The 12,360-nt window shown below is 44.7% G+C and overlaps 1 protein-coding gene across 2 annotated transcripts; it reads left to right on the top strand.

Moving 5' to 3' along the window:
- The first annotated feature begins 113 nt into the window (after positions 1-113).
- alg10 (ALG10 alpha-1,2-mannosyltransferase) lies at positions 114-4,339 on the top strand. 2 transcript variants are annotated; one of them, XM_042079130.1, is made up of 4 exons: positions 114-515; positions 700-897; positions 1,071-2,163; positions 2,234-4,339. In XM_042079130.1, exons 1-3 carry the CDS (start codon positions 351-353, stop codon positions 2,127-2,129), a joined length of 1,422 nt encoding a protein of 473 aa, XP_041935064.1. In that variant the 5' UTR covers positions 114-350; the 3' UTR covers positions 2,130-2,163; positions 2,234-4,339. The 2 variants fall into 2 exon arrangements, with proteins under 2 accessions (XP_041935064.1, XP_041935063.1); XM_042079129.1 differs by having other exon boundaries at positions 1,071-4,339.
- The last annotated feature ends 8,021 nt before the right edge of the window (positions 4,340-12,360 follow it).

The raw sequence follows: 12,360 nt of genomic DNA, 5'->3' as shown, positions 1-12,360 counted from the left end.
CAATGTATTTAGCCTCCTCAGATTTAACATATTATTCGTTTTAGTTAAAACTATAAAGTCACCAGGACCGGTTAGAAGATGAGCCATGTGTACTACACGGACCATACATCTACGATGTACCTGCCAGCTGTCAATAAACCATAGACAGTAAAAGCAATAAACAGAATTAGCAATAGCAGGTGCCATCCATTGTCATTTTAAACAAAATGTGAAATGTTTCATGATAGACAATGCAATATAGTGTTAGGTGTAATGTATAGTGTGTAATGGATGGCTTCATTAGTTAATGTTGTATCACTTGGTAGTTCTTTTGTTTTGGTAATCGGCTTATGTTAGCATCTGTAACATAAATGGAGATATTTGAAGGCTATATATTCACCGCTCTTTGCAGCACAAACTTTTTGATATCATGTCTCTTGTTCTCCCAAATAACGAGAGAACAGAGGGAGCCATACATGGACGAAATATTTCATGTACCCCAAGCTCAGAAATTTTGTGAAGGGAAGTTTCATGAGGTATGTTTTTGTCCGTTGATGATCCTTCGGATTAATGTTGATGTCACCAGTGTAGGTTTAGGTCGACCAGAGTAACGGCTGATGCTGTGATGCCTAACAGTTGTTTGGAATAACGTATCTAAACGTTAAAGTTAAAAACAGTAGCCGGGAACATTGAGGAAGTTAATGTTTCTTTTCTCTACAGTGGGACCCCATGATCACAACGCTTCCTGGACTGTATTTGGCCTCGGTAGGGTTGATCAAACCGGTGGTTTGGCTGGCCGACCTTACCGGGAAGGTAGTGTGTTCCACCGCGATGTTACGATTCATCAACACGCTCTTCAACTGCGGAAATCTCTACTTGCTCTATCTCATCGTCTGCAAACTCCACATCAAAGACAAGGTGCCTGTTTTAACCTTCTGTGGGCTTAACAGTTTGTTCGATTTTCAACGGTTTCTATCAGTGCAGTTTACTGTGAACGTTCTCCAAACTTCATCATCAGACTTTTCTGAAACTCATCTGTCTTTTGTGTGTGTGTGTGTGTGTGTGTGTGTGTGTGTGTGTGTGTGTTCCAGTCCCGCGCGGCTTGGCGGCGCGTCCTCACGGCGCTGTCCCTCTCCTCCTTCCCCGTGCTCTACTTCTTTACCTTCCTCTACTACACGGACGCCGGCTCAACCTTCTTCACGCTCTTCACCTACCTGATGGCGCTCTATGGCTCCCACAAGGCTGCCGCCACGCTGGGCGTCTGTGCCATACTGTTCCGCCAGACCAACGTGGTATGGGTGGGCTTCTGTGCCGGCACCGTGGTGGCGCAGAGGATGGACGAGACCTGGTTGGCCGAGCAGACCAAGAAGCGCGACCAGCGGATGCCCACCGTGCCCCTCAGCGTCTCTGGCGCCAAGCAGCTGGCGCGCTTCCTGTGGGAGTTCGCCACGGCGCCCGCTAACCTCGCGGCGGTCGTCACGGCGACGTGGCCGTACCTCCTGGTGGCTGTCGGCTTCGCGGGCTTCGTGGCGTGGAACGGCGGCATCGTGGTGGGCGACCGGAGCAGCCATGAGGCTTGCCTGAATTTCCCCCAGCTCTTCTACTTCCTGTCGTTCACGCTGCTCTTCGCGCTGCCCGTCACGCTCTGCCACCAGAGGGCGCTACGGTTCCTCCAGTCGCTGCGCCGCCGACCGCTGCTCTACCTGGCGCTGACCGCCGCTGCCCTCCTCCTCGTCTGGAAGTTCACCCACGTCCACCGCTACCTGCTGGCCGACAACCGCCACTTCCCCTTCTACGTGTGGCAGCGGGTCTACCAGCGCCACCAGCTGGTGCGCTACTTCCTGGTGCCCGGGTACGTGTTCGCCGCGTGGACCTTCGTGGACACGCTCCTGCACGGCCGCTCGCTGTTCTGGGCGCTGGCGTTCGCCGCATGCCTGCTGGCGTCCACGGTGCCGCAGAAGCTCCTGGAGTTCCGCTACTTCATCACGCCGTACCTGCTCTACCGACTGCACCTGCCATTGGCCCCCACGCGCCGGCTACTGCTGGAGCTCGGGCTGTACACGGCCGTCAACGCCGCAACCATCTACGTCTTCCTGCACAGGCCCTTCCAGTGGCCAGACAGCACGGCAGTGCAGAGGTTCATGTGGTAGGGGCTACGACACACAAGACAAGATACTGCAGAAGGCCTGGACTCAGACAGCAGAGCCATGTTAGAGGCTACGATTACGACACACAAGACAAGATACTGCAGAAGGCCTGGACTCAGACTCAGTTATTGTGGATGACCTTAAATAACCCTGAATAAATAAGTAGGTACTACGGTTAGATGAGTCACATTTTTGCATTTGTGGGATTTTTCAACCTGAGGCACAGGATCCAGTGGAAAAAAACAACATAATAACTATAACTATGTTATGAGGTTTTTTTTTTTAATCTGTGCAATATATAACCCACTATACCAAATGCCACTGGAAGTTGTCTCAGGGGTCCTTGCGCTGTTATGTACAGGTCAGTCTCCACTAATGTGAAGGGAGATTGTTTATTATTATTATTAATATTATTATTGTAATGTACTGGCTGGAAACTGTTAAAATTGGAAATGAAAACATAACTTTTAGTATCACCTTGTCATTTCCACCAAGACATTGGTTGTATTGATTTTATTCAAGGTGAAATGTGGAAAAAAAAAAAAAAAACAGGTATAGCAGTCTGCTAATAATAGGCCGTGAAAGTAGAAATAGCCATTTGAAGAAATATGTAAAGGGGAACAAAATGAAATGCAAATCTATTTTTTTTTTTTTTTTTTTTTTTTTACATTTTTATATTGGTAGCATTTCTGGTAGTAAGGCTAGTTTTTAGTTATCAGCATTTCAGAGTTTTGTCCTTACCAGTCCCAACTCTATGGACCTTTAAGTGTGAAATCTCCCTGTGGTCTCAATTAGCTTATTTGCCATCTACCCATGTGAAATCTCCCTCTCAATTAGCTTATTTGCCATCGACCCCAGAGTTAGAGAAGAGGATACATATGGGTCTTTCCATTAGTCTCGTACGCCCACCCGTACCACATGTACGAATGAGTTGCTAGCGCGAACGCTGGGGTTTGTAGTCTTTTTGGGAAGATGGATGCCACCAGGGCAGCAGCTGTCTCGTTAGTGCTGGACATTGGTCTAGAACACGAGAACATGTCCCTCATTCTCCCTTGTTGGGTATGGTCAATGTGAATTAATAATAAAACCTTTTTTTTTTTAGTAACTCTATTTCGCCTATTTCAATTTCAACAAGTGCTGTCACGTTTCTCTCGAGCCACGAGGGGCATTAACAGGAGGATAGTCATTGTTATTGTTTTGTGCTACAAGTAGCCTCTTTATCAAACCGGCTGGAAAACAAGTCGTTTTATTGCACGCACAGCAAGACCGCGCAATGCATGAATTGGTGACCGGATTGAAGCAGCAATGTAATCTAGTGTGTAAGAGCATTGCATCGACATTAAAATGACCAACACAGTACAAATACAAAGAAAATACATGTCATCTCATCTCAACTATGGGCACAGCCATGTTTGTCGTACAAGTGAGGGCCGCGGACCACTGGTTGAAAACCACTGTGGTCATGAACAACACCCCCCATCCAAACAGCCCCCCCCACACACACACCCCATTCAGTTTAGTTGTTGCTCTCTGAACCACTTGCCGTTATATACTGCTGTCTTCCAGGTTGTCATATGGCTGCTGCCCAAAATAGTCCTCTGATTTGCCTTGTGAGGCCGGGGGCTTTGTCGTAAGGTCGTACGGCCACCTTGGGGTACCCTCAAGAACTCTGGGTAATTAATTACACTTTCCAACTTGGGCGGGGGACTTACGAGACAAATGGAAAGACACAATACTTCTTCTCTAAACGTACCATTAGCCTAGCTTAGCATAATTCACTGGAAGATCGTTAGACTAGTTAGACTAAAAGGGAGTTATAGGCTAAGAGGTCTAACCCAATTCCGGTGAATTAATTCTTAAAAAAGGCGTGTTCCTTGAAAGCCTCGTAGCATATGCAAACTTGTTTACATCTCCTAACTGCCTGTGCCTGTCTTCTGGAGAAGGTGTGTGACACACATCTTAGCCTTTTTATACCCCCGACAGATTATTTTGTGTCCTCGCCTGCTTGTTTGACACCTTGTCACCTTTTGGTTGTTATGTTTTTTGATCTGTCAATTTCTTATACTTATTCCCTTTTCCCTCCTGGGAATGTCCCATTATTATGTGTTGAATTGACTGTATTTTTCCTTTATTCATGTTTCAGTCTTTGTGATCAAGTGTTGAAGGTTTTATAATTCCAGACAATTCCAATAAATTGATGATGATGATGATGATGATGATGCTCTGCTCCAACACCCTACAGTACCTCAGGAAATAATTAGATGGTTTGTGTACCATCTCAGGCTGTCCACTAGATGGCAGTGCAACCTTTTACACTGCTGGAAAAGCTGGGGTCATAGAACCATTCTATTGGGGGCTTCGTTCAAGTTCAAGCTGAGCTCTGTGCAGCACCTCCAGACATATCTATATGTCAAAGTGCTATATAAATAAAATAGAATAAAATAGTGCTTGATGAGTTTAGGTCATGTGATTGTTTGAGAATAATGTGTCTTATCACGACAACGACCACAGTTGCGAGATCTTTCAACAGACATCAGTACAGTATAATTGCACGTGGTAAACAGTTGTAGTTATTTATTGTCTTATTATTACTTGAAGTTGGTACGCACTGCATATGTGTACACAGTGACAGGCGACACAGTAGGACACGTATGAAACATTTTTACTGGAACATTACAGAAATTGCCCTATTTACAGTCAGAAGGATTTAATGCAATGGCCTATACCAGGGGTTTTCAACTGATTGTGAACCAGGGACCACCATTCTGACTAATTACTGAATAGAAATACTGATTCCCACATTGCAACTACATTACTGAATCCATGGTCAGGGACCACCAGCAATGTCCTCACGGACCACAAGTGGGCCGCGGACCACTGGTTGAAAACCACTGTGGTCATGAACAACACCCCCCATCCAAACAGCCCCCCCCCACACACACACCCCATTCAGTTTAGTTGTTGCTCTCTGAACCACTTGCCGTTATATACTGCTGTCTTCCAGGTTGTCATATGGCTGCTGCCCAAAATAGTCCTCTGATTTGCCTTGTGAGGCCGGGGGCTTGTGCTTCGTAAGCAATGCTCCGTCTCTGTCCCAGGCTCAAGGTGTCGCGTTACCGGTGGTATGCTGTAATGCAAGGAAACATAAGTAGCTACTACCCAGCAATACAAACTCTACGGCTGTGTTATGACCTCAAGCATCAGTACCAGGAAGGAAGAAAATAGCTCAAGTGACTTGTGAGAAACAAGATTGGTTTTTAGAACTAACTTTAGAATCTCCTTTTAGAACCAAGTATTGAGAATCTGCTTTTAGAACCAGCTATTTAGAATCTCCTTAATACAATGCTGAAATAATATGGGGGTTCTATCGCAGCAGGACCTTAATCTGTTACCAGTATCGAAGAACCACATTTCTGAAGATTTTTGAGTCAGAAACACAGACACAAACACATAAGCCCAAATCAGTAGTGTGGAAGATTCTAATGAAGTTTGAAGTGTGTGTGTGTGTGATGTGTGAAATTGTGCATATGTAACGGATGCCAGCTAGCTTAGCTGTGCTTGTGGAACGTTGGTAAAACCTCACTCCCCGACGCCTCAAGAGTGCTGCTGGCATGCGAGCCAGGAGCCTGGGCTATTGGCTCAATTGTTAGCGCACTCGCCTCCCGATCCGAGGTGCTGCTGTTCGCAGGTTTGAGTCCGGGCGTGTGCAGGGCTGAATCGCGCAGGTTCAACACAACGCAGGTTACACATAAATTCCACTTTAGCAAGAAAGTCAAGCTGTCCCTGTGTCATGGGTGTGTGGGTGTGTGTGTGTGTGTGTGTAGTGTAGGCATACAGAACTGTCAGGAGCTAAGAGAGGTCTTGATTAGAGGAATGAGAAGAGTGAATGACTGGCTGAAGGCAGGTTGATACTGACCGTGCTCACTGCTCACACACACATTTGCATACACACACACATACATGCACACACACACACAAATGTGTTCATGAACATCACATGTGTTAATGCACACACACAAACTCACTGTGGGCAGTAGCAGTGCATTCCCTCACTCTAAAATTTGACAGCAGCATACAGGCTGCCTCTGGCCAAAGAGCTATCTCTCTCACACCCCAGCTCACACACACACACACACTTCCTTTCCCACAGAAACGCTCAAAAACATTCACCCTCCTTCTCTGTCTTTCTCTCTCTCTCTCTCTCTCTCTCTCTCTCACACACACACACACACACTGTAAAATTTTCCCCAACCTCCTCTCTTTATCTGTGGCAGATTTTAGCTAAACACTGCGTATGTGTGTGTGTGTGTCCATGGCTGACTTGTACTATATGTGCATGAATGAGTTTATATACTAAATGTTTTATACTAAATGAATGTATGCATGCATGTGTATAGATGTACATAATGTATTGGGGACACACTGTAGTAGACTCCAGAGCAATGTAACCCTCGTTTTGATCCGGAAATCATATAGCCCATCTGCACAGGAAGGCCACTGCTGCCCAGGGCAGTGGCCCAGGCAGCGTAACGGTACTGCCGCTGGGATGCTTGGCAGCGCGAGGGGCAGTCTTCACAAAAGCACGTCTGAACAGCTGGCCAAGCAGTTTCAGCCTAGCAGATTTAGCAGACGCTTTTATCTAAAGCAACTTACATTTACATTACAAGGAGCAACTCAGGATTGAGTGCCTTGCTCAAGGGCACAACGGCGATAGCCGGGAATTGAACACACAACTTTTCAAGCTACTACATGCTAACCCAGCTCCTTAGCCACTACACTACCACTGCTTGCTAGCCCAGCTCCTTAGCCACTATGCTACTTCTGCATGCTAGCCCAGTTATATTTTACTATATTAAGTTGTGAGTGACCTTTGGCTTTTGGGGCCTACATTGTCCCATGAGCCATAACTGCAACCATTATATTGTTCTTTTGTTAGCCTTAAGCCTAGCTCAGTCATTATGTCATACCACATCACCTCCAGCCGTGTAATGAGCTGCATTGAACACATAAAGATCTATTGAGAACACTAAATCCATATTTCCTGTTATTTTGGTGGAAGTAATGTAAACATAGTGTAATGCCTTACAATTCAAAGACAGTAATGTTGTAATGTAACAAATTACTTTGAGATGACAGTAACAAGTAATAAATAATGCATTACGCTTTTGAAGTAACTTGCCAAACACTGGCTACCACTGCATGCTAGCCCAGCTCTTTAACCACTACCAGAGAATGTCTAATAAGGGGAGAACTGCCACTCTCGGAAAACTTCCAGTTTCTGAACTGGTTGCAGTTCCTTCTGTGGTTCCACATGAGGGCGCTCGTCCACGAGTGCAGAATGCATGGAGGTCTATGGAGCTGTACCCCTCAAAATCCACTTTTCTCGGGATATAATTTTTTCAAGTAATTTGAGTATTGTATTCGAAAGGGGAGGCAAAGAAAATACACTTGGTTGAGTATTTGAGTAATTGTTCTAAAAAGCCTTTAAAATGTGTCAATGACGTCATTCACAATGCTAGCGTGTTATGTGCAACAACGACCCAACCTGTAAGAAATCAAAAGGACATAAGTACTCGTTCATTCAACTTTTGACCTATAACCCATGTTGAAGTTATACAAACTACAATCAAATCTGAGATTTGTCAACGACAATCAGGTGAAAGAGACAAATTTAGCCGTCTAGCTCCATTGACTCCCATTCATTCTGCACTCATGGCGATCGCCCCCAGTGGAACTCTGGTGGAACTGCATCCAAAATCCGGTACAATGGGACTTAATACGGAGTGGCAAGGCTCTCCGTAGACGGGCTCTGCCACTACGCTACCACTGCATGCTAGTCCAGCTCCTTAACCACCACGCTACTACTGCATGCTAGCCCAGCTCCTTAGCCACTACGCTACTACTGCATGCTAGCCCAGCTCCTTAGTCACCACACTACTACTGCATGCTAGCCCAGCTCCTTAGCCACTACGCTACCACTGCTTGCTAGCCCAGCTCCTTAGTCACTACACTACTACTGCATGCTAGCCCAGCTCCTTAGCCACTATGCTACCACTGCATGCTAGCCCAGCTTTTTAACCACTACGCTACCACTGCATGCTAGTCCAACTCCTTAACCACCACACTACTACTGCATGCTAGCCCAGCTCCTTAGCCACTACGCTACTACTGCATGCTAGCCCAGCTCCTAGTCACTACACTACTACTGCATGCTAGCCCAGCTCTTTAAGCACTACACTACCACTGCATGCAAGCCCAGCTCCTTAACCACTACACTACTGCATGCTAGCCCAGCTCCTTAGTCACTACACTACTACTGCATGCTAGCCCAGCTCCTTAACCACCACGCTACTACTGCATGCTAGCTCAGCTCCTTAGCCACTACGCTACTACTGCATGCTAGCCCAGCTCCTAGTCACTACACTACTACTGCATGCTAGCCCAGCTCTTTAACCACTACACTACCACTGCATGCAAGCCCAGCTCCTTAACCACAACACTACTGCATGCTAGCCCAGCTCCTTGGTCACTACACTACTACTGCATGCTAGCCCAGCTCCTTAGCCACTACGCTACCACTGCATGCTAGTCCAGCTCTTTAGCCACTATGCTACTTCTGCATGCTAGCCCAGTTAGCCACTACGCTGTATTTTATATAGAGCTTTTCAAGGCAACCAAAGCAGGGCTCTCACTGACCACCAGCCATGTTTATAGCACCCACCTGAGCGATGAACGGCAGCCGTGATGGCAGCCGTGGGGGCGCCAGAGGATCAAAGTAAGGTCAGGGGGGCGTTTGCTCAAAAAAGGTTGAGAACCACTGCTCTAAATAATATCCATAATGCTTTGATCTGTATGTGTGTGAGCATAGCAACATCACCATGGATATGTGCCTCTAAATAATATCCATAATACCCTTTAAATAATGTCCATAATGCTTTCATCTGTATCTGTATGTGTGAGCATAGCAACATCACCATGGATATGTGCCTCTAAATAATACCCATAATGCCTTTAAATAATATCCATAATGCTTTCATCTGTATCTGTATGTGTGTGAGCATAGCAACATCACCATGGATATGTGCCTCTAAATAATATCCATAATGCCTTTAAATAATATCCATAATGCTTTCATCTGTATCTGTATACTGTGTGTGAGCATAGCACACATACAGATGAAAGCATCTGCACTGTATTCGTTGAATAGACATGTCTGCTACAGTAATATGTATAGTATGTGTGTGTACAGTATGTAGGTTTGTGTACTTATACATGCTGCTGACCAATATGCTGCCCAATATCAGGAGGACTTTGCTGTGGTGATGGTGTGGGAAGAGCAGTCAAGTTTAGGAACAATGCCACAGAACATGCAAAGACAAGTTATTTTTGCAGCGACTGGCAGATGTATTCAGCAGTCTAAAATCTCTTTCTGCAGTAAAATACAGTTGCTCATTATGACTTCCTATTTTGATAGTGTGTGTTGACGTGTTACGGTAGCCCAACCTTGGGACTGAGAAGTGTAGCTTACAGAATCTAGGGCACTCGTTGACACATAACATAAAAGCTCATTTAAGTTTTTTTTTTCCTGCAAAAGAAAATCCCCCAATGTGTTAAAATGGGGTTAAATGCAATTTGAACCGCCCGCTATTCATCCCACTCTTGCTAACTCTTATTGTTTATGATTTAAATAAGATGTTGGCTCATTTTATTAAATCTCCCAGTGAATATGTGGTGTTAATTAATGAATGCCCTACTACTGTATGTAAGCTACTCCACATCACTGCTATTTGTCACCCTGTGAGGTAGCTGCTTGCCTTTCAGTTTGTAAGCAGGCTGCTTGCTTGACCTATTTTTTTTTTTCAAGAATGAATTTCACTGCCGTTAAAAATCTAGAGGAGAATTTTTTTTAAAGAGGCAGATGACAACCAAATGTACAGTGTACAACCCTGTGTCAGAGGGATGTGGTAGAGCTCTCTTGCCTGTCATATGGTTCAGAAAATAAAGGCTACGCAAGAACTATGACAGCATGCCAAAAAGAAATTCATATTACAGGCCACGTCAAAAGGAATTACCACGGTTTGATCGCCATGGCAAAATTCAAGCAGAGGACAGATATATAGAGGAGACCTTATATAGACAGAAGGTCATGATATATAGAGGAGAGGTCATGATATAGAGGAGAGGTCATGATGAGGTCATGATAGATAAAGGAAGAGGTCATGATATATAAAGGAGAGGTCATGATGAGGTCATGATATATAGAGGAAGAGGTCATAATATATAGAGGAGAGGTCATGATAGAGGAAGAGGTCATGATATATAGAGGAGAGGTCATGATAGATAGAGGAAAGGTCATGGTAGAGGAAAGGTCTTAAACCAGTAGCAGTACTTTAAAATATATCCTAAAAGAAACTGGCAGCCAATAGAGGGACTTAAGTATAGGGGTGATATTTTCTCTTCTGCTTGTCTTTGTTAGGACTCGTGCTGCAGCGTTTTGAACTAATTGAAGTTGTCTAATTGTCTTTTTTGGAAGTCCTGTGAAGAGCCCGTTGCAATAGTCTAGGCGGTTTGAGATAAAAGCATGGACAAGCTTTTCTAGGTCAGACTGGGACATAAGGTCTCTCAGCTTGGCAATATTTTTCAGGTGATAAAAAGATGTCCTAGTTACAGCTCTCATCAAAGTTGAGGTCACTATCAATTATGACTCCAAAGTTTCTGACTTTAGTCTTAAATTCAAGCCCTTTTGCCATAAAAAGTGTAGTCGTTTTGTCTCTTTCATCCTCCCTTCTAAATAAAATGACTTCAGTCTTGTCTTTGTTAAATTGCAAATAGTTTTGTGACATCCACCTATTTATTTGGTCAAGGCAGTCACATAGTGAGCCAAGGGGGAAGAGGTCATGATATATGGAGGAAGAGGTCATGATCCAAACCGCATACTTCAATCAGTACACTGCTAATGTGCACTGAGCGCTTACTTGCGTTGTGCCCACTATTCAATGGTTAGTATTGTCCCAATATCTGCACTATATACTTAACCCAAGTATTGCATGTAGGCAATTTGAGACACAGCCATTAGGAGAGGTCATGAGATAGAGGAGAGGTCATATTTATTACCTTGCATTTGCAAAACAAGGAGGCATGTGAACGGTGTGGACTAGATGATGGTTCGTCATTTCTGGAAGGTTTTTCCTGTTCAAATAGCCCCAGGCAATCCTACTGAAATGCCAGATGAAGCTTCATGTACACAATACTCCAATAATTAAAAATAGCCCCAATAAGAAAATGGTAATTTTGACATCTTGATGCCCGAAACTAGCACCAGAGACATGAAAGTGCTCCAACTGGTCTCAGAGATGTGGGAATACATATTGTGTAATGTGAGAGCACAACAGCATGTTTCCCTCAAAGTATATGATTACGGCCTTGAGAATTTTTTGCTGAAAGCAAGTCAATCTGCATATCACTGTACAGGGTCTGCAAGGGATTAGTCAATATTTCTTAACTTGCCATTCAGATCAGAACAAAAAAACAGTTCATGCAAGAAACCTTTTTCACTGGTAATGTTTCTGTTTTCACTCTGGTGCAGCACAGACATAGCCTGGCGGGCCATCCTATATCATTGAAATGTATAGTCTGGCATCGAACCATTCACCTCGCTTAATCCAAGGGGCGGGCAGAGAATTGTCTTTCAAACTGCCTAGGCATGCAATAGGCCAGCGCTACGACCATATCCGTATCCGGTCGGCAAAACGGCAAATACATCCTTCTTCGAAAGGAATGACTTAAGTGCATTGAGTTGCTCAACTTTCAAAGAAAAGCACAAGTCCAACCTGTCCAAAGTTGACGCCAACGCCGATTCAAACAACCGCTCTTCGTTTGCCATAGCCACCTTACTTGTTGTTCACCGTCGCAGGACTGTCGTTATCCTGTTAAGCCCGCCTTAAGACTCTAACAAAATAGAGCGCTGTGATTGAATAACATCCACGGTGTTAGCCAATAGAAATCCCTATGGTTTGATACTAGACGTACAGGCTGAGCAAATTAATTTGCCGCAGCTAGGGTGCGTCTACTGTAGATTTCTAGGCTAGCACAGACATGCACTGCATGTGGTTTGAGCACAAGGTGTGTCTGTTTTTATTGGGTTAGGTCTAGTTTGGGTTGTTTTTATTGGGTTAGGTCTAGTTTGGGTTGCTTTTATTGGGTTAGGTCTAGTTTGGGTTGCTTGGCAATGTGG

The sequence above is a fragment of the Alosa sapidissima genome, chromosome 22 (genome assembly GCF_018492685.1).
Source record: "Alosa sapidissima isolate fAloSap1 chromosome 22, fAloSap1.pri, whole genome shotgun sequence".
Taxonomy (NCBI): domain Eukaryota; kingdom Metazoa; phylum Chordata; class Actinopteri; order Clupeiformes; family Clupeidae; genus Alosa; species Alosa sapidissima.
Note: the sequence above shows the minus strand (reverse complement) of the source record. Positions and strands in the feature narration are given on the sequence as shown.

Bases quoted from the DNA above. Each gene is read 5' to 3' on its own strand.
- alg10 (XM_042079130.1), top strand. From the start codon at position 351: ATGGAGATATTTGAAGGCTATATATTCACCGCTCTTTGCAGCACAAAC. The intron at 516-699 runs GTATGTTTTTGT...TTTTCTCTACAG, and splicing joins GTGAAGGGAAGTTTCATGAG to TGGGACCCCATGATCACAAC. The intron at 898-1,070 runs GTGCCTGTTTTA...TGTGTGTTCCAG, and splicing joins AACTCCACATCAAAGACAAG to TCCCGCGCGGCTTGGCGGCG.